General features: G+C 50.9%; 9 protein-coding genes across 9 annotated transcripts; 3 read left to right on the forward strand and 6 right to left on the reverse strand.

The window, feature by feature from the left end:
• Window positions 1-1,315: 1,315 nt before the first annotated feature.
• N7510_004994 (uncharacterized protein) lies at window positions 1,316-2,814 on the reverse strand (the record flags this gene model as incomplete). Its single annotated transcript, XM_056976920.1, has 8 exons — window positions 1,316-1,530; window positions 1,589-1,696; window positions 1,760-2,031; window positions 2,089-2,182; window positions 2,251-2,356; window positions 2,423-2,442; window positions 2,507-2,611; window positions 2,676-2,814. 8 exons carry the CDS (start codon window positions 2,812-2,814, stop codon window positions 1,316-1,318), a joined length of 1,059 nt encoding a protein of 352 aa, XP_056836876.1.
• An 842-nt stretch (window positions 2,815-3,656) lies between these two features.
• N7510_004995 (uncharacterized protein) lies at window positions 3,657-5,648 on the forward strand (the record flags this gene model as incomplete). The annotated part of the gene is made up of 3 exons (XM_056976921.1): window positions 3,657-3,917; window positions 3,972-5,346; window positions 5,401-5,648. The coding sequence occupies 3 exons, from the start codon at window positions 3,657-3,659 to the stop codon at window positions 5,646-5,648; spliced, it is 1,884 nt and encodes a 627-aa protein (XP_056836877.1).
• A 1,263-nt stretch (window positions 5,649-6,911) lies between these two features.
• Window positions 6,912-8,015, forward strand: N7510_004996 (alkene reductase; the record flags this gene model as incomplete). Its single annotated transcript, XM_056976922.1, has 1 exon — window positions 6,912-8,015. The coding sequence occupies one exon, from the start codon at window positions 6,912-6,914 to the stop codon at window positions 8,013-8,015; it is 1,104 nt and encodes a 367-aa protein (XP_056836878.1).
• A 2,417-nt stretch (window positions 8,016-10,432) lies between these two features.
• On the reverse strand, window positions 10,433-11,894 carry N7510_004997 (uncharacterized protein; the record flags this gene model as incomplete). Its single annotated transcript, XM_056976923.1, has 2 exons — window positions 10,433-10,869; window positions 10,928-11,894. 2 exons carry the CDS (start codon window positions 11,892-11,894, stop codon window positions 10,433-10,435), a joined length of 1,404 nt encoding a protein of 467 aa, XP_056836879.1.
• Window positions 11,895-12,771: 877 nt separating this feature from the next.
• N7510_004998 (anaphase promoting complex subunit CDC16) lies at window positions 12,772-15,115 on the reverse strand (the record flags this gene model as incomplete). The annotated part of the gene is made up of 3 exons (XM_056976924.1): window positions 12,772-13,034; window positions 13,082-14,965; window positions 15,019-15,115. 3 exons carry the CDS (start codon window positions 15,113-15,115, stop codon window positions 12,772-12,774), a joined length of 2,244 nt encoding a protein of 747 aa, XP_056836880.1.
• A 443-nt stretch (window positions 15,116-15,558) lies between these two features.
• N7510_004999 (Saf4/Yju2 family protein) lies at window positions 15,559-16,459 on the forward strand (the record flags this gene model as incomplete). The annotated part of the gene is made up of 2 exons (XM_056976925.1): window positions 15,559-15,850; window positions 15,909-16,459. 2 exons carry the CDS (start codon window positions 15,559-15,561, stop codon window positions 16,457-16,459), a joined length of 843 nt encoding a protein of 280 aa, XP_056836881.1.
• A 331-nt stretch (window positions 16,460-16,790) lies between these two features.
• Window positions 16,791-17,583, reverse strand: N7510_005000 (uncharacterized protein; the record flags this gene model as incomplete). Its single annotated transcript, XM_056976926.1, has 3 exons — window positions 16,791-16,912; window positions 16,964-17,222; window positions 17,281-17,583. The coding sequence occupies 3 exons, from the start codon at window positions 17,581-17,583 to the stop codon at window positions 16,791-16,793; spliced, it is 684 nt and encodes a 227-aa protein (XP_056836882.1).
• Window positions 17,584-17,630: 47 nt separating this feature from the next.
• N7510_005001 (uncharacterized protein) lies at window positions 17,631-17,957 on the reverse strand (the record flags this gene model as incomplete). The annotated part of the gene is made up of 1 exon (XM_056976927.1): window positions 17,631-17,957. The coding sequence occupies one exon, from the start codon at window positions 17,955-17,957 to the stop codon at window positions 17,631-17,633; it is 327 nt and encodes a 108-aa protein (XP_056836883.1).
• A 242-nt stretch (window positions 17,958-18,199) lies between these two features.
• On the reverse strand, window positions 18,200-19,783 carry N7510_005002 (fungal specific transcription factor domain-containing protein; the record flags this gene model as incomplete). Its single annotated transcript, XM_056976928.1, has 1 exon — window positions 18,200-19,783. The coding sequence occupies one exon, from the start codon at window positions 19,781-19,783 to the stop codon at window positions 18,200-18,202; it is 1,584 nt and encodes a 527-aa protein (XP_056836884.1).
• Between the last annotated feature and the right edge of the window lie 482 nt (window positions 19,784-20,265).

The following is a 20,265-nucleotide window of genomic DNA, read 5'->3' on the forward strand; positions in this document are numbered from 1 at the left end:
CAGCATATGCAGAGCTCCTTATGTACACTCCATCAGTGAACTGACTCGGAGTCCGGAGTTTCGAATCATCTCGAAAAATATACACGTTCCCTTGGCAAGATATCTGGTTGGCTGAAATAACGATAGCGTTAAGACGTCGTGCAGTACCTGCAGCTATTGAGAAGGAATAATTTCTTTCGCCGGAGTGGGGCCGTACGGAAGCGTTAGGTCAAGGCTGAAAGGTCTGTAGATAAGTTTTGCATTGTTGCCAGAGTCACGTACTTCAGTGGTTTGCTGGAGGCACACTTATGGCCAAATATGCCATCTTTGTCTACAATTTTTACACACCACACTTGCAGAAAGATCATGATATACCTCCAGGATTGTGCAGCTTGTCACGGCCCTATAATATTGACCAGTCTTTTCCGGTCTCGGTCAATATTGCCTGAGAAGTTGCTTTCATTGTAGCTCCGCTCGGAGATAGCAAGCCACATCTAGTGGAGCAAACAATTGCTCGGAGTTTCTCCGATTACTGACATCCGTTAGACTGCGGATCTCGGCACATCGGATGTAGCACCCTTTGACAACTTGAGAGTATTTTCTAGATGCATGGGCCAGGGGTTGAATATGATTGGTGTTCAGGCAAATTAAACTCTCTACAACCCCTGGTAAGGAAGATTGCCCACCGACCGTGTTAAGCTTTACCAAGCTTTTTCTTGCTAGTAAGCACTAACATTATTTCCGCTAGCGCGGTAGGAGAGTGGAAACACCGGAGGCACAGTAAAGTGTAAGTTGAATCAGCCATTGTTTAGTATCTTTGCTTTTCTCTTATTTAGTTACCATTTTCCTTAGTTTCGGAACCGGCATTCTTAGTATTGATAGGCCACAATTTGGATCTAAGTACCTTCCGTTCGCCGTTACACCTGTATATCGCGCTCTTTGGGGTAAATATAGTAGAAGATTCTAGATAGGTTGATCAGTCAAAAGGGGAGGTTCTATAGTGCTCGAAAGATATGTATTTGGCAAAACTAATTGAAGAACGTCGCCGTATATGAAGCCCAAGATTTCTACTTACTAAAGAAAGATTCGATGTCTTACTTCGTTATATTCTAAATACATCGGGATATTTTGGAAAGAAAGCAACAATTTATGATATCCATTTCGAGTGGAAAATTGACCTAGCTCCTTGGCTCACGCGATTGCGTCATCGTATGTTACGAGAGAGCATAGTAGACGTGAGTATGATTGACAAAGGGAAGCTATCTACAGAACACGTGGCTGGAGAGGAGGAAGAAATTCGAACCCATTCTACCCTTCCTTTTAAGCTGACCCGACACTAATAGTCTTGGTCTCCCCAATTACCATCGGCTGGGGCCGGGCTTTCATCGTTATAGTATTCAGAGCAAGGAGCGTACGCGCAAATCTTGTCGGCAGCGGTACGAAGCATACCGAACGGGCGCCACCACATGTCCCAGCCCTCACCGCTGCCATCAGGCTGGGGAATAGTGCTCAGGTTCCAGTTTCTCTCGATGGTCACGACCTGAGAGAAATCTAGAAAGAAATCAGAATTACGGTATAACAAAAAAATACTGAATCGGGGAATACTCACGGTTGTGATACTGCTGGTCAACGCAATCATAGCACTTAAGCGTGTCGTTACCCAGAAGTACAGTATAGATTGAGTTAGGCAGGCCGAAGTTGTCGTTAATGTAGATATCTTTGGGTTGTGAGTATAACTTCAACTGAATGACGCTTGCCACGGAAGGGTTGGGCTACTTACTGTTCTCATCGAAAGTAAGGACAATCAAAGTGTTCTTCATAAACTCCTCGTTGTGTAGCATAGTGTCCATCACATACTGCACGGTCTGTGCCGCGAAAGAGACGTTTGTGTTGTGGGCATCGTTGTCAAGGTTCGGGGTGTAGAACATGTACATAGGAGCATCGGCACCCATAGCAACGTCCTTAGCAAAATTTTGCTCAGCGTTGACAATGTTCTGGCAGCGAGAAGTGTTGTTGCGGATGTTGTCAAAAGACATGAAGGGGTTGTGCTTGCTATCTCACAATGAGCGGTCTCATAACGTTGATTATTGCTACGAATAGGATGCTTACCGGACGTAGAGTGTGGAATCGTCCTCAGAGATCGGGTTGCATTCACCGTTTTTGAGGGGTGTGTAGCCCTCCATGTAGGCCTTCCAAGTAATACCTGTTTTCAATTAGCCTCTAATTCCCGAGGTTGAGAATTGATTGGAAGTTGGGTCAAGTGCATCGTACCGGCAGGCTCGAACAAGTCAATCAGACTCATCTCGGTGCTGTTGTGGTCGGCATCATCGTAAACACCAGCAGCAATAGTGTTGGAAATCATGGTAATGTAGTTAGGCTGCAGCGTTCGGTATTAGATGGATTTAAAACCAGGTATAAACCGGTCAGGAAACATATTATTTACCTGGGAGGGATGAGTGGTGCCTGAAAATTAAGCGAGACGTTAGGAAGATCTAGTTCGTTGTTGGTGAAAGAGAATATAACATACCGTGGTAGTTGCCAAGCGTCATGCCCATGTTGGTGAGATTGAGGAAGTAGGGGTTGCCGAAAGTGACATCCTTGTTGGTGTTCTCCAAGACCATCACCACGATCCCTATTATGATTATCAACATTTCAGTTTCAATTCTTGTAGCAGACGAATGAATAGTTCAACTGACTGTCAAACCACTTTCCCTTAGGGGGAGTGACCTTCACAGGGTGCGGTGGTTCCTTCGCAGGGTGCGGTGGTTCCTTAGAACTCATGGCCGCCGTCGTCAAGGACAGGCCAGCCAGAACCAGGCCAGTGGAAAGCTTCATTTTCACTAGTACGATGAGAAATCACGAGGTTTATTAGACATGCAATGTGAAATTGGGCAGATGAACGACAGGGAAGCTACCAGTTTGCCAAGATTAAGTACTTGTTGCGTCCTACAAGACAGTTATTCCTGTTGGCACGTGTTGCAATGGCATGCATTTTTTGAAATCGTATTTCCACCAAAGTGAGACATCAATCCATAGTTATGGAAGCACATGTGTCCGATGTTGTCTCCAATTTGTTGATGCGTTACCTGGATCCCAAACAGAGACTTCGAACTACAGGCCACTCGGGAGCTTGCCGAAAGCACTCGGGCGGCAAAGGCAAATTTACGGGCCTCTAGGACGCTTCTGTTCCTGCCCAAACCTAATTCTCTGCGCAATTATTGCCGAGTGGGTCGAGAACCCTCCTGAGCGACATTGTGGCTTAACGGGCCGGCATGGACACCGCTCCGCAGCCCGAGAATATCGGCGAAGTTCGTAACTGTGCTGACCCTCTGTACTAAGCCCGGCGGCCCCAACAATTGGCGACATTGCCATTCTGTATGGGTATCCTAAATCGGATCATTTCCGATGATTAATTCTGTTGGATGTCTCACATATCCGATTTAGAATCGGATCAGTGCTGCTTATGCCAGGTTGGCTGTAAAGATCTGGTAACGCAATGCGTGAATCTTGGCATGATAGAACCTAGCTAAAAAAAAAAAAAAGAGTAATTACCGTTCCTATCGGGTGAGAATTCAGAATTCAAACACGTGCTGGAGAGATCTATAGAATATGAAAATTATAAACTGGACAGCATCTAAAGCCATCACCCGTCAACGAGAACTTCTTAGGCGAGCCACATGATGCGGTCCATACTGTTTTGGGCAGCTGCCCTCGTATTCCAAGCCACTACGTCTTTCGGCAAGCTGGTGGCCCACGACAAGAGCTTTCACCCAAAACATGTCCTACGTGTTACCGCAGAGAACGTCTCTGTCGCCTGCGCGTCTCGATTGAGTGTGCTTGTCAATGGCACTTCACCAGGGCCTGCAGTCCATCTGTCTCCCGGGGAGATCACCTGGATCAGGGTATACAATGATCTAGACGTTTTCAACATCACTATAGTATGTCTATGGCAGTCTAGGGAATTAAGCGCCTATCCTAACATATAAATGTAGCATTGGCATGGCATCGCCCAGCGAGTGGCACCTTTCTCGGATGGCACACCACAGGCATCGCAATGGCCGATACCTCCGGGCCACTTCTTCGACTACGAAATCCAGACTACTCCCGACGATGCTGGCACATACTTCTACCATACACATGTTGGAATGGAAGATGTGACGGCCTTTGGAGCACTCATTGTGGATGATTGCGGTAAGCCTCCGTTTGACTATGACGAGGACCGTTTTCTTCTCTGGAGTGATTATTTCAACAAGACGGACCACAATATGACGGTCGGTCTGCAAGAGGTGCCATTTACGTGGACCGGCGAGGTGAGCTCAGTCTTGCTCAACGGCGTTGGACTTGCGATTGGTCACGAACCAAAGAACACTGGTGTCTGCGCACTGCCCGTAATTGAGGTGGATCCAGGCAAGAAGTACCGTTTTCGCTTCATCAGTTCAACGGCACTTTCGTTCCTTATGATTGGCTTTGAAGGTCACCACGAGATGACTGTAATCGGAGCCGATTCGCGATATACCAAGCCCGTCCCGATCGATCGCATGCAGATCGCCTCTGGCCAGACGTTCGACGTCCTCTTCCAGGCGAAAACGACTGAAGAGCTTCTGGCCGATGGGAAAACAGACTATATCATTCAATACCAGACCCTTGACCGACCGTCCACCTACATCGGGTACGGCGTTATTCGATACTCGAACCCATCATCGCCTCCTCCAGCAGCTCCAGTGGCGCCACCATTTAACCTTACGAGCATTCCTCCATATGACTGGCTTGAATACACCCTCGAGCCATTATACCCCGAAGAGCAGAGTTTCCCCTCGCTCGAGGAGGTCACTCGCCGTGTGATCCTCAATACTATGCAAGAGATCAGCCCCGTGACGGGTCAGGAAATCTGGACTTTCAACAATTTCACGTGGACTGAAAAAGACTCCTACAGCCCCCTTCTTGTGGATATTTACAAGTACGGTGAAGCCGCTGTGCCAAACTACGATGCCGCCGTTGCACATGGCGGCTGGGATCCGAATGTCCGTGCCTTTGCAGCGGTGCCGGGGGAAGTGTTGGAGATCGTGTTTCAAATGCACGGTTCGATAGTGAAAAACGATGGATCCGAGGACGTTCATCCTTTCCATGCACATGCGAATCATTTTTACGATATTGGGAGTGGCCCCGGAATTTACAACGCCTCGGCCAATGAGGCTAAGATAAAAAGCCTGGGATGGCACCCTGCTTTGAGGGACACCACTCTTACTTACGAGTACCAATCCGTTGCTGGCGCGGGGGTCCCTTATGGATGGCGCGCATGGAGATTTCGTGTCACAGAACCAGGAGTATGGATGATTCATTGCCATAGAGCGCAACATATGATGATGGGTAAGTTATCCTCATATAAAACCGCTGTAGACTTGCTGATGATCTCTTTGGAAGGCATGCAAATGGTCTGGGCTATTGGGACTGCAGACCAAATTCGCACTATCCCGCGTGAAGAAAGCCAGGGATATCTCTTTTATGGCGGAGACGTGTACGGCAATGAGACGTATGCGCCGACGTACCACCACCACTTTACTCTCTCGAACCAGTGTACCCCTGATGACGAAAGGAAAGGTGCGCAGTGGAAGAAGGCCACCTGCAAAAAAAAAGGACAGAGGGATCAATTAGATGAATGGATTCCCTAGGCAGGTATTTGTAGGTCTTTAACAGAATGAAGAAGTTGAACGTCTCTTTCTTTTGTTTTCCTTCATTTCTTGATCTCTGTCTCTCTTCCCCCTTATTCCTCTCAATCTTCCCTACCACCTACCACCGCCCGATTCTCTTCTGAACTCCAATCCTGGAGCCACTAACTAGCCCTGAGGTCATACCGGGGGATCTACTCATTCGCCTTGCCAAACCTGCCCAGTCTATTTCAGCCTAGGATAGCAAGAAGCTCACCAAATCAGGCGGTCTAAGAGAACCAAGATAGGGAATACCAAGACGCTTACTGTGAACTCATATAAAAGCAATTATATTTGTTATTATTGTTTTAAACGTTATTAAACCCGATAAACCTTTAATCAAACTAAGGCGAGAGACAGATATCATCTCACAACAACATGAGAAGATTCCTAAGCTTACCCCATTCCTTTTTCTCCCAATAGTCACGTCGTATGTTATTGCTGTTGCATTTTCTCAATTACATCAAATTCATGGGAATACTGGGGCGTGTGTGATATCTCCACGGACTACTACGCTGGGACAAACGACACGGGAGTTATTCGTGAAGTATGTCTGACCCTGTCCTAAAGACTTCTAATTTGTTAGTTAGTCAGGTGCGATATTAATAATTACTTCGCGACAGCTTCAGGCCAGCAGGTGAAGTACTTACAGCAGGTAAGCGTTAATTTGCAGTCTACTGTAAGCGTCATGATTCGCGGATCGGTAACCGATAACGAACGCTAACGTGATTCCGTGACGAGCCGCCCGCATCAAAACACATAAGAAATGCGATAAATTACAACTCGATTTATTAGCAACGGCAGCTTAATATAAGATTTGATTATATCCTATTAATATTTGGACCTTATCTAGCCTGTTTCTGAAGTTAAAAAATATGTGACATACCGTAGTCCTTTGGCACCTTGACGCCCCACCACGAACACCACCGTCTCCTGGTTGGTACGGGAAGATCTTAAAAATTAAATGACAAGTGGTCGTTCTAAGACGGCGCCTAACTTGGGCAAAGTCTGGTCGCGCCTGTTGACCATAGCTTTACGCTAGAAGTCATTGACGTAGCTGACACTGCATGAAACCAATTTAAATCTGTCGTTTTCTTGCGCTCCCACCTTGGACCGAGACAAGGATGTTTGTTGGTCTTGCACATTATTAACATCTTATATCGTATCTACGTTATTTGAGACAACTGATCTAGAGTGCTATCAATTCCAAAAGCCACATCAGCGACAATGTCAAAGCTTTTCACGCCCCTCCGCATAGGCGACGTGACGCTTGCCCATCGCGTGGTCATGGCTCCTATGACTCGCTTTCGCACTGATGATGGGCACATCCCATCCTCCATGGCCGTTGACTACTACGAGCAGCGGGCTTCTGTTCGTGGGACTCTTCTTATCACGGAGGCTACACTGATCTCACCCAGTCACGGAGGTTTCCCGAACTCCCCGGGACTGTGGAACGAGGCCCAAGTGGAAGGGTGGAGAAATGTTGTAGATGCAGTGCATGCTCGCGGATCCTACATTTTCGCCCAGTTAATTGCAACGGGTCGCGCCGCGGACCAAGCCTCGTTGCTGGAAGAGGCTGGACATTGTACTTTTAGTTCAAGCCCGGTCCCGCTGAATGATAATGCTTGCATACCTATCCCGATGTCAGAGCATCAGATTGACGCGGCGGTTGAGGACTTCGTCAAGGCGGCGCGTAATGCAATGCGCGCAGGCTTCGACGGTGTCGAGCTTCACGGTGCGAATGGCTACCTCTTGGACCAGTTCTTGCAGGACACATGCAACCAGAGAGAGGATCGGTGGGGTGGAACTATCGAGAATCGAGCTCGATTTCCAGTTCAAGTCGCTACTGCGGTCGCCGACGCTGTCGGTGCCCACAGGGTCGGCTACCGAATTAGTCCTTGGAGTTCCTTTCAGGGAATGCGAATGGCTCATCCCATTCCTCAATTTTCATATCTTATTGAGAAACTACGAGAACTGAAGCTTGGATACCTGCACGTGATCGAGTCACGAGTCAACAATAACGTTGACATTGAGAAGACAGAGGGGATTGATTTCGCTCTGGAAATATGGGGTCTGACTTCCCCGGTCCTCGTGGCAGGTGGATTCTCTCCCGCATCTGCGAAACACGCGGTCGATGTAGAATATTGGAACAACGAAGTCGCGGTTGTTCTTGGCCGGCATTTCCTCGCCAACCCGGATCTCCCATTCCGAATCCAGCACGGCATAGATTTGAACAAATACGACCGGCCGTCTTTCTACACCCCGAAAACCAGTCTAGGATACGTGGACTATCCATTCAGCGTGGAGTTTCTTGCGGAAGATAGCCGCTAAACTTGTTGGAACATGTGACGACTGTGTGTAGCTGCTCTACGTTGCTTCAAGCCCCAGAAAAGCATTTGCTTCTTTTTTGGCACCCTAACTCATTGAAGCGATTAAAGTTTTGATGTTATCTGACTAGCCAAATTGTGATTTGGTTGTGCGTCGGTCAGTCTATCTGACACCCAATTACATGACCAGCAAAGTAACAGTTCTTCCAGCTTGTCTTCAATGCAACAATTTGTGCGGCGCTTATGCGTGTTGCAATGATGGCTCTCCTCAATGTTGCATTGTGGGAGGTCAATGTAGATGCTGTCGTTAACTACACAAGATAGTATCAGTTCACGGCAAATATAGTGATTAGTGAAGGTTCAAGACTGCTGGGTTAAAATACAGTATGGAGATTGAGATAAGAACCTAAGTTGTTTCTGATTTGGCCTCTGATTCTGGGGGAAATTCTATCTGCCGTTCTATGTGGCTTATCGTCCTCTGTGCCCCGTCAGGGCCGCTAAGTAGTGTCAATTGGCTAATTTCTGTTCAGCGCCGAGGGTTAACTCATCCCATAAAAGATAGCGATCTCCTCGACATAAAACAACCGCGTTCTTGCATAGATGTGGTGAACTTCCTTACAGTGTATCACGTAGACAGTGACTTTATGCTGCCAAGAATCAAGGTTCCGTGCTATTCTATGAGTGATCGAGAGGTTGCTGGCGCTTGAGGTAGGACACTTGCATTGGGACGACATCGAAGGCAGCCGGTTTATTTTGGAAGGTGTTACAACAAGCGAGCATTTTATTTACTCAGCTTGATACGACTTCGGCTCTGTACCATGACCGGATAACATGTATAAGAATACGAAGCTATCTAGTTGTGAGTCCTAATTACCTCGCCAGCAAATTGGAAATGATCTAGAGCACTCTGTTCTCGAGATCTAACGGCCTCAATACACCACTCTAGGAAAGCTTGAAACCCTGGTTCTGGGTCTTTTTCATGCCGCTCCCAATTCCGTCTAATGAATGCATTCGATTCTGAGAAGTCCTTGATAGGATTCAAGTCGGGTGATTAAGGTGGCAGATACACTAGCTTTACTCCTACTTCATTACGCATTTCCTCGATACGATTTAGAACGATTGAATGAGGCGGTTGTTCGTAACCAGACCATAACCAGAACGGACTTCGGCTCAGACCATCTTCCACAATGCCGAAGGAGCTGATCAATGAAGTTCTCAAAGACAGCAGCATCCGTAGATCCCTGAAATAGTGGGGAGAGCACAATTCCATCTTGGCAGTATGCGGGCAGTATCTGAAACCGCTGGTCGCGGTGGAAGTTGGCTACCCGCAATGGTGCCGTACCTGACTGAGACCAGCCTGTCCGTCTAACAACCGCATTTAACATAATTCACCTTTTAATCACCGTGATAGAAACTCTAGGATATGACTCCATGGGTCATAAACACATTCGCGTCATTTGTTGAACAGTATTTACATTCAGACTGCTCCATTATCTGTGCTAGCTCAGCAGACCGGAAAGACATACCCAAGATGTGAAAGCGCAAATGTCTCGGCTAGACCTATCCGTTAATATTCCCAGACTCTATTCCTGTCACATGCGCCTTTTTTTGAGTTTCTACGGTGCGGCCGGCTTGGTTTTACTGTGGCTCACATGCCTGAGGACCGGGTTTTGTGTGACAGGTACTAGCGAGGGAGCATGTCCGGGGTTCCACGGGGTCAATGACTGATCTTCCGCGTCTGACAAGTCATCGCTACTTTTTCCGAATTGAGAAGGATAAAGTCAGATTTTGGGGAGTAGCAATCGTATCATCAAGGAAGGTGGACCACGTTTGGGTTTGGGCTAGGGCCTCTGTGAACAACGTTGTCGCGCAAGAATCAGGAGCCAGACGTCTGTGCTTGTTTGGTTAACTGCAGATCAAGGACCAAGCATTCAAACCCGAAAATCCAACCACGAAAATATCGACCAGGCCCCCGAAACGGTTCAGGCTTGCACAGAATAGGGCTGATAGGACAGGAAAGTTTTCACAACTGAAACTGACACACTACTGGATTCATCTAAGCGGCAGTCTCGAGGCAGGGACTTGTGTCAATAATCCACGAGTGCTAACAAGAGTTAAATGAGCCAAGTCGTAAGCTGAGATACTGATCGGAGGGAGGTGGTATCCGGATCTTAGAATCTGCAATAAACCGTAGTATGTACTTGGATCATTCTACATGGGAGTACACAAGCAAGAGATGCAATTGCTCACTGAACGAATTCTCGATAGTATCTATTCACGCTCACATGGTATCATGGTAATAGCAACGGGACCGAAACATGATGTGATCCCGAACGCCTGTGGTGCCCAAACTCCCAAATCAAGCTATTAACAAACATATTAAACTGGGTGGACTGGCCCCATTGGTCTATGTATAATGGTCTAATTGTATCCGTGAGGCGCAGTCTCGGCCCGGAAGTCGAGCATCTGCTGGCTGTCCAGTAGAACAAAGGACTCGTAGCGCAGTCCGCGCTCGTAGTGAAGACTCTCGGACCACGAGTTCACCGAGCTGTTCCAGACACTGGCGTATCCATCGAACAGCGCGCGCCAGTAGCACGCCTCCGCGGCGGGAGTTAGGTATCGCTCGCGGAAGGTCTTGACGCTGTTGTTGGCGATGCGCCGGGCGGCGTCGGTGTCGCGGACGAGGGGCTCGAGTTTCTCGCCGAGATCACGGAAGTCGCGCTCGACTTCGACGTAGTTTTGGTTCGGACCGCTGGACATGAGGAGGTAGTGGTGGTGTTGGATGTACTGGAGTTTATGGGCGACGATGACCGACCGGCAGGCCTGTCGGTATTTGAGCGAGGCAGAGTAGGACCGGCCTGGAAAGGTGTTAGCAAGGGAGCAACCAAGACTAAAAAGGCAGGAAGGGGAACTCACCCTCAACATGGGCAATAAACATGTATTGGCAGTGGTCCTCCATCTTGAGCAAATTCGAGCCCGTTGCCCAGTCGACTTGCTTCACATCGCCCCAGGGCTGATCACGAGCAGCCTCGAGCAGTGCACGACGCAGCTTGGGCGCGAAACTGGGCTTACCACGCCACACGAGCTGCGGTTTTTTCTCTGACCAGGGGATATCCAGACGCTCGACGCGGTCGACCACTTGATCATACGGCCCCATGGCATTATTGTCGTTGTCCCACGCCCAGAAGCTAAAGTCGGGCATGAGCCAGACGGCTTCCTCGGTCGGCGTGCGCGCAAAGACCCAGACAGGATGATCCGGGAGCGTGACATCCTCGACCTTGTCCTCTACCGAAAACACGAATTCGATATCGCGCCTCGCAGCTCGGCCCCCATCGCCGGCCAGCGCGCGATGGATCGAGCTCAATACGCCCAGGATTTTCCGGCGGTGGTCCTCCCCGCGGGCGCGGGCGGCGACGACGTGGAGGTTGCCGTGGGAAACAAAGGCGCGGGCCATACCTTCTTGTATGGGGATGGCGTCGAGCTCCTCGGTCGACAGGGCACCGTTCGACCGCCAGTATTGTTCGCCACGCGCGACATCTTCAAACAGGCCGGGGAAGGCCGCCTGGCACTGCATCTGGTCGAGGGCTTGGTTACGACCATCTCGACGGTAATCGAAGCGCCAGACGGGTGCGGGACTAGATTGGTCGCGTAGACCAGTGTCGGAGCAGGAGAGACAGGTGGAGCATTCGAAGGTGGTGGAGGTCTGGCACTCGCAGTGGCCGGCGGGGATGAGCTGGGTGAGGATGGGGTGGATGTACTCGCGGTCTGTGTTCATGCCATACCAGATGGTGACAATGATGCTGCAGGAGAGGGTGGTGATGGCGCAGAGCAGCAGCAGGAGGCTGCGTTGCAGGCGCGGTAAGGAGCAGCTCGGGAGAGCCATTATTATGGCGCAGGAGAAGGGATTCGGGCACGCAGCATTATTTGTTGATCAATTCTCGACCGTCAGGATTGGAGAAGAAAAGAAAGAAAGCAGGAAAGAAAGAAAGGAATGTAGAAGTGGGGTGAGACAAGGAAAGGAGAGAGGAGGGAGTGTGGAGGCAGTGAGGGCCAGAGGAAAAGTGTTCCTGAAACTACTTGGAGGCGAAGCAGGGTCTTGGCCCCTTTGGGTCACCATTGGATTGAGCCTCAGGGCGGCAGCGGGGTGGGGCCCGGCGCGTCATGGTGGCGCTGGCTGGTCCCTGGGCTAGCAAAGGTTAATTCTCTTCTGGAGGACACAGTTAGCGTTGCTGCCTATGGGGTCGAGGGGGCCGAGAAATGGAGGGCGGACGAGATGGGACGGAAATAGAGTCAGGAGCCGCCAAGGCGAGGCTGCTTGTCCGGACACGAGAACTCACTCCGCCTGCTAGGTCTGGCGCTCAAGCCCCGATCGACGGGGATGGCGTATACAATGGGGCGGTGACGACAACGTCTGGGAAATTTGTCTCAAGAAGCCACCGCCAGAGCCTGGAGCTATTGTTCCGGCAAGATGGCCGAGTTGGTCCAAGGCGTCAGGTTAAGGTCCTGATCTCCGCAAGGGGGCGTGGGTTCGAATCCCACTCTTGTCATTTTGTTTTTTTTGTGGGGTCTTTTTGGTTCGTGATTATATTAGTATGGAAGAATAGGCCATCTAACAATGCTGGAGGTCCCGTAACCCGGATATGCTCATACAAAGAACCAAGCCCCAGGCATTCAAGCCTGCTTAACCCCCATCAACGCCTTTTGCCCATGCGTATCTAATAATAGCTGACCCACTAACCAGGTACGCACCATTTGGCGGATTACTGTCGTGACTGACTCCGCCCATGTCGACCAGTTCGACTGCGACCGGATTGCACCAGGGTCTCAGCCGCATCCCCATCGGTGCGGGCACTGGGGGGCCGTGATTTACCAGGACGGACCCGCTCCAACGCTCGCTGTAACAGCCCGTCAGCCTTTTCATCCAGCTCCATCTCAACACGCGCGCCAAGGGTGTCGTTGTCGGTGGCTGTTTCGGGAGTCGCGACGTGCGCGACCTCATCCGTCCACTCCCCGGGTAGGATTCCTGGTGGGCACCGCGGCGTCGGGGCGTTTCATCTGGTGGCTGCTCACGGGAACGTGTCGAGCTGCGGCTGTTGCCTGATCGAAGTGATTCTTCCAAGGAATGGCGGTCACGTTCGCGACCCTCCGAAGCCCAGATATCCAGGGCTCGAGAGAGCAGGGTGCCCGCAACCCCGGCACCCCCCGCTGCATCGCCACCCCCGCTGGCCCCAAGCACACGAACTGCCTCGTGAAGAGCGGTGACTGACTCGGTGGTGCGGCCCAGCTCGAGGAGAACTAGCCCGCGGGAGGTGTGGAGAGACCCGACCAGCCCACGATCTTCATAGCCCCCGATGCCTGATGCGGACGCGATCGCCGCGGAGCCTCCTGCACCGCCGCCCAAGAAAGGCGAATATCCCATGCTGCTTCCACCGGCGCCCACGCGCAGACATTCATTGAACTCACGCAGAGACTCGAGCAATCGGCCCATGCGGCGCAGGGCATGGCCCAGGTTTGCGCGTGTGGCCACCCACGCGCTGGGTTCGCATTGTAGAGAAGTGGCCAAGGCCAAGGCTTGTCGGAACAATTCCACTGCCCCGTCGAGGTGGTTTTGATGGTATAGAACAACGCCCAGTTCATTGAGGACGAGCGGGTCACCACCCAGAGAGGTGCCTGGCGATATATTCACCGGAAGGGAAGGCGTAGACCCGGGGACCGCTCCAGTTGACATGGCGTACGCGGCACATAGATACTCATGAGCCAAAGACATGTTGTTCAGAGCGAGATGCTGCATTCCCAGAAAAAGCTGGGGTAGATGGCTCCCCTGGAACAGTCGTGCGGCCGTACTATACGCCGCAATCGCTTGATCATGTTCGCCTTCTGCGGCAAATGTGTGTGCAAACCCGATCCAAGCTGGCGCCGAGTGCGGATCGAGCAGAGAAGCCTTAGAGAAGAATCGTCGAGCCTCAGCGATCTTGGACACTGCAAGATAGTAGACCCCAATCGCAAGGTAGGTATAAGGCTCCTCTGGCGCATGGTCCGCGAGCATATGAGATAGAAGGAAAAGTGCATTGGTGGCTCCGGTTTCGTAGAGACAGGCCAGATGGAGCGGATACACCGCAGGAGTATGCCCAAGATGGCTTTGTGCAGGAATACCCGGGCCGTTGGAGGTTGTCAGATCGGTTGACTGGGAGGTGGATAAAATCGAGGAGGTCAATTCCATGGCTTCGGCAAAGCGGCATTGGGTGTACAGCGCCTCGGCGCGCGACAGCAGTATGTCCGGGTTTTCAGCCAGGTTGTAATGGGTGGAGAGGGTTTCAGTCGCGTCGGCCAGGATGCTCGGAGAGGAGTATTTGGAAAGGCGGGTGGTGTAGAGCATTTTGGTAAAGTGAGCCGCTTCCTGCTCCACAGAAGGATCGGGCGAGATGATAGAGTCAAAGTCCAAGGATTCGAGAAACTCGAGTTCTTCTGCGGGCGACATGAGCGAGTTCTTCATCAATTGGTCAAATGCCTCAAAGCATTGGACGTCGATGCGCACCGCGTCCTTGTAGCAGTCGCGAGCGCGGTCGAACGCATTCTGCTTGGCAAAACAAAGACCCCGCAGGTAGCACATGGCTGCTTCGAAGCGAACATTGTTGGTATCCTCCCTCTCTCGCTCATCTCCTCGCTCCCCGCGCGCTGCCTTCCCATTCCGGAGTGTGACATGGCTTTGGTCGTTGAGGTGTTGGATCTTGCGACGACTATTGTTGTTGCGGATTAAGTCTGTAGGGTTGTGTTCGCCGAGGATCGAGAGGGCCTGCTCGAACTGGTTTTGTTTGATGTAGCAATGCGCAGCGAGGTATCGACAGGCAGTACTCCTCGAGATGAGGTCCTTGCGGGAGAGCAGAGCCAAGGCGCGTGTGAAGTTGTTGTTGGAGAAATGTACCTGCGCCAGCCAGAAGGCGTCGGAGTCACTGTCTTCAGATAGTGGTCAGCATGTGCCTGGGTCGATAAGCGTTGTACTAGCATACTGGTGAGCGCGAGCACTTTGTCGCCAATGTAGATGGCCGAATCATGCTGGCCACGGTTCAAGGCGTCCTGTCGCCAGGAACGCAGGAACCTTTCCATCGCCGTAGATCGAGCTCGTCAGGCTGAAGATAAAAGGGCAGACATCAACCGGCATGGAGCATCGGCTCTGCGCTGCACTCAGTCGGAGAAATTGCACAGGAGTGTCAACTAATTGGCGATTGTCGGGCAGATCGCGCGTTTCTGTTTGGGCGGGATACAAACACTGGCCCGTGCGTGATCAGCAGTCTAGTTCTTCCAGAAGTAGGCAAGAATAAATGGTAGTAAGATCCAAAGTGAAGGTCAACAATGGTAAGGTCAAGGGGGTCTCTCTGCAAGCAAATAAGAAAAGCAAAGAAAAGAAACAATACAATAAATCAGGCAGGTAATTCGGGGTTTGTCACGTGACTTGACGACTCTCCGCATGGTCTTCCGCCACTCGCTTTCTCTGTTCTTACCTTCTCTGACACCACTTCTTCACCTTCCATCCTCTAACCACCGCCAACATGTCTGAGCGCAAGGTCCTCACTAAGTACTACCCGCCCGACTTCGATCCATCGGCGATCGGGCGGACGCCAAAGCACCTGCGCAAAGCCGGTCCCAAAGTCATCACCGTCCGCCTGATGGCGCCCTTCCCCATGAAATGCACCAACTGCGGCGAATACATCTACCGAGGACGCAAGTTCAACGCCAGAAAGGAAAACTTGGAAGAAAAATATCTCAACATCCCAATCTACCGGTTTTACATCCGATGCACCCGCTGCAGCGGCGAGATCACTTTTCGCACGGATCCCAAGAGTAAGCCCTTCCTTCCTCTCTGGACTGTTGAACTCCCAGAAAACTAACTCTTGCTTAGATATGGACTATGAATGCGAGCGCGGTGCAAAGCGCAACTTCGAGCCATGGCGGAACTCCAAATCGGAGAAATACAACGAAACCGAAGAAGAAACTCTCAATCGACTCGAGCGTGAAGAGAACGAGGAGCAGGAACAGCTGGAACGTGACAAGATGGCTGAACTAGAAGAGAAGATGCAGGACTCGAAGCGTGAGATGGCTATTGCGGATGCACTAGATGAGATCCGGACCCGAAATGCGCGGATCGAGCGCAACGAGTCGCGCGGTGACGAGACGGCTCTAGCACATGTCGAGGATCAGGTCGATGAGGCGCAGCTGCAAGCCGAGAAAGAAGACGAGGAGGCGGCACGCAGGGCATTTATGACATCGTCTGGGGAAAGAGTGAAGCGCATTGTGGAGGAAGAGCCAACGACTGCGGCAACAGTGCCAGATACCAAGGCGTCACAAGCAGCCGCGATGCCCCCACCAACAGCATCGTTTGCAAGAGTGAAGAAGGCTAAGAAACCTCCTATCAATAGTCTGGGGATCAAGAAGAAGCCATCCTTGATATAAGGTGTGGTTGCGTTCAAGATTGCTGGCATGGCGTTCGGGGAGTTAGTAGGGATACCATATCAAATAGATAATCATCATTTTTTTTACCATGGCATTGAATCCGAGAAAAACCCCAGAAGGCCAACATGGAATATGTACTCGTATGATTTCTATTCGTCTACAGACCAGGCACGGACTCAAGTATAGACTGTACAACTATGAAAGCAGCCAGGATATCATTCTCAAACAACGCTTATACACAAACGCCCAAGAAAAGCGCAGACCAGGGCAGTGACTCCTTAAATGCACCCTCCCAATGCATGGCAAAATATAATGGGTATCTCATATCTCATCACTTATTCTGCCCCCCTTCGGAATGACCAACAGACCGAGCCTGCGGCACAAAACAAGCCTTGCCGGTGCTTTCATTAAAGATGTTGTACCCATAGTCCGCTGCATTTGGGGGAGTATACACTGGTAAGGGTCAGAAATAGCTCATATGTTAAATCCAATGCTAAGACTTACAGTGTAAGGAGACAGCAACCTTGTTGCTGCTTGGGTTTCGCACGCGGTGCAGCCCGATGTCATCGGAGATATAGGTCACCTCATTCGAACGATAGATTTTCTGGGACTTGATTTCCAGAGGAGCTTCGGCCTTTGCGTCCTGGTCTGGCATGTGGTAGACTGTTTCCTCGAGCTCGCCGGCGAGGATCTTCATGATGCAGTGGGCGTTGGCGTGGTCGTGGATCGGGGAGCCTTTCCCGGGATTCCACACGAGGAGGAGCTAAATAAGTTACTTAGCTAAGGACTTAAAAGTGGAAAGGCATATGGGAGAAACATACGATGTTGGCTTTTCGGTTGATGTTTTCAATGGCATTTCGAGTATAGTTCTTGCTTGTGTCGTTGTAGAAGTACTTCGCCCAGTCACTAGGCTGAGAAGTATACTTCTGAGCAAGCGAGATCAAATATTTCTCGTTCACATCCGATGAGGAAATCCCCCCGGACTCCCCCAAATGAGCTTTAATGTCTCGCACCAGCTCGTCAAGGTCATATCTGGACGTGAGGGTGATGCGTGCATCGAAATAGTTTGTTGACGAGCCATGGCCGATTTGGATGGTGGGACTGGAAGGAAGAATGGACGACATCTTGTGGATTCAGGAGTGATCAGATAAAAGTGCTATACTGAGCAGTTTCAATCCACCCATCCGGAAAGCGCCTTTATAAGGGGCACGAGGTACGTCAAACTCCGAGCTTGTCCCATAGAGGATCCTATCCATGGCCCCATAAGGTTGAGTCGGCGATTGCCCCGGATCGACGCAATATCGGGCGGATAGACGTCAACGGCTAGGAGCGGGTCGAATGAGAGCATGACTTTTGTCCGTGAGGTTATCGACATATGCAACCGCCATGGCGCAAGGGTGGTCCGCCTGATTGGGGGCGTAGATATGCTGTGCCTCCATACGTCACCCCAAACAGATCTCAGACCTCGGGCTACACGGTGAGACGTGTAAAGTCTCATCATTCGCCTTTATATTTATTCACAGTATGGAGTGATTTTCGGGCCGCATTGCTGTCTTGTGTGTCCTGTCGACAGTGTTGTAGTCTGTCCCGCGTGCACGAGCCAATCACGCTTATCAACTATCGGCGACCGAGTTGAATCGGCGATTGCCACACGATAAGTGTATAGCGGTGAAAGGGGCTGATGCTATGATCATTCAGGTAATTATCATGGGTAGATTTTCCACTATCTCACAAATTGCTTTAATTAATGTCAAATTCAGGCATGGCACTGAAAAATGAAGCATTGTAGCAAGTCGGGTCTAGGAACGCCGGCGACAGCTCCGGGAGCACGAGATCATGCCCATCCATGACATTTGGGACGGCTCGTGTGGCCGGAGTAGTCCGCTCGGGGTCACTCGGGGTTTGCTGTGTCGGAATCAGTCTATCCAGGGGCTCTGCATTCTGTTTCTCCATCGAATCCGACAAGATATCAGATGCAGATGACCGGACACAGTGGTAGGCGGCCTCGGCCAGGTTCCACGTTCGCTTGGTGCTTTTCAAGCACCCGAGAATCAGGGTTACGCGGTTGCAGTGGTGATCAAAACACTCCTCCGAGTGGCTAGTGGATGTGGCGATCTGGATCATCCCGCACAGCGCCAATGCCGGAATGACGAAGGGGGTGTGTTTCGAGATATTCGGACAAATGGAAATGGAATCCGACATGCGCCTTGATGCTTCGGTGGCTTTGATGCTGTGCACGAGACGGGTGAAAGTCGACGATAGATGGGCCGGTGCTCCAGGCCAGAACCGGTCGTCGGGTTGTGACAAGATAGGCTGGAGATCACTCCGGGGCAGATGCAGTAGCATCGCGGCGTAGGCGATCGTCAGATGTGCTTGGAACATCATCTCATCCACATTCCCGTATGGATCGACGATATCCAGCTTTTTGGGTGGGAGGTGGTTGATCCAGCTGACCAGCGCATTCTCCACCGCTTGAAGGTGATCGCGGTGACACTCGCGCAGCCGGTTCAGCACTAAGACCCGACATAAGATCGTTGTGGCGTCAATGCGGTAGCTGAATGATGAAAAGACGGTCTCTTCGGGAGCAAAGACTCTCCGCTTGAAATCGAGGATCATTCGAGGTTTGGGAACGTCGCAACCACCATTATACTCCGACTCCTCACAAGGCAACCCCACCTCCGGTGGCACAGTACCGCAGCGAAATGTGATGGTTTTGAGCGGAACAGCCATATATATATCGACAATATATAGCTCCCACCACGTTCGTCGCATACTCTCTGCTTCCAGTGATCGTTCTGGTTGTGAAGTCGAAGCGAATTCCCATCGGTTCATGCCGAGCTCGAGAGCAATCTCGATGCCATTTGAAAATGCTGTTTGAGCTTCAGACCATTCCCCACGAGAATACAGGGCTATAGAGTAGATCAACCACGCCTGAACCATACATGGCGACCGGTCTGGATTGGAGGCCAGCTCCATAGCGACTTTGTCCTTGTACTGCTGTCTGGGACTGGACGGAATGTAGTGAGACCCCACGAAGTTTACCACCAGCTGGAGAAAATAAGGGTAGTTCCGGTCGTTATATGAGGAGCTCGGCACCAGGATGGGATGCGCGACATGAAAGTTCTCATAGTACAGTCGCAGCAACCGATCATCGGAGAACCACGACCTACCAGCTGTTTCCAAGGGGGGTTGATCAGTATCATTCCGTGGAAGCATCACCGGCCATGGACTTTGGTCCATAGCCATAAGTGGAAGCCGTCTTTGCGATGGAGTACTGCTGGGCGTGACATTATTCTGGACCGAGCCAGAGCCCGGCATGAGCATTATCGGAGTAGAGGTGGCCTGATGTCTGGTTTTAACATGTTGAAATCCGATGGTACTAGAAAAACAGAATACTGACGGTGGTTTTATCTGCGTGGCAACGAGCCTTCCGACGGCCGCCACGACGAGAAGGTAGATACTGGCACGACAACGAACTCTGCGCACAACGCGAGCATGCTGGCTTCTTAGCGTCGCATTTGAGATGCTGCTTCCTGCACTCGGTACAGGCTAGAGAGCACAGCCCGGTATCTTTGGATCGTCGGGCCATTATTCCTGGGGGGTTGTGTTGGCAGAGAGAGATACGGCAGTCGGCGGTAGGATAAGAGTGAGTGCCCGAACCAATCACAGTCCGCATTGCAAAGCCCGATATGAACATCAAGAAATTGTTAAGACATTAAGGACTATTCGTAACCTCAACAGTAGTACAAGCAAACAAATACACAAAGTAGAAAAATACAATATGAATCCCATCCAAAAAGCACTCC

This window comes from Penicillium lagena, assembly GCF_028827675.1.
Source record: "Penicillium lagena strain IBT 129212 chromosome Unknown utg000002l_segment0_segment0, whole genome shotgun sequence".
In the NCBI taxonomy this organism is placed as follows: Eukaryota; Fungi; Ascomycota; class Eurotiomycetes; order Eurotiales; family Aspergillaceae; genus Penicillium; species Penicillium lagena.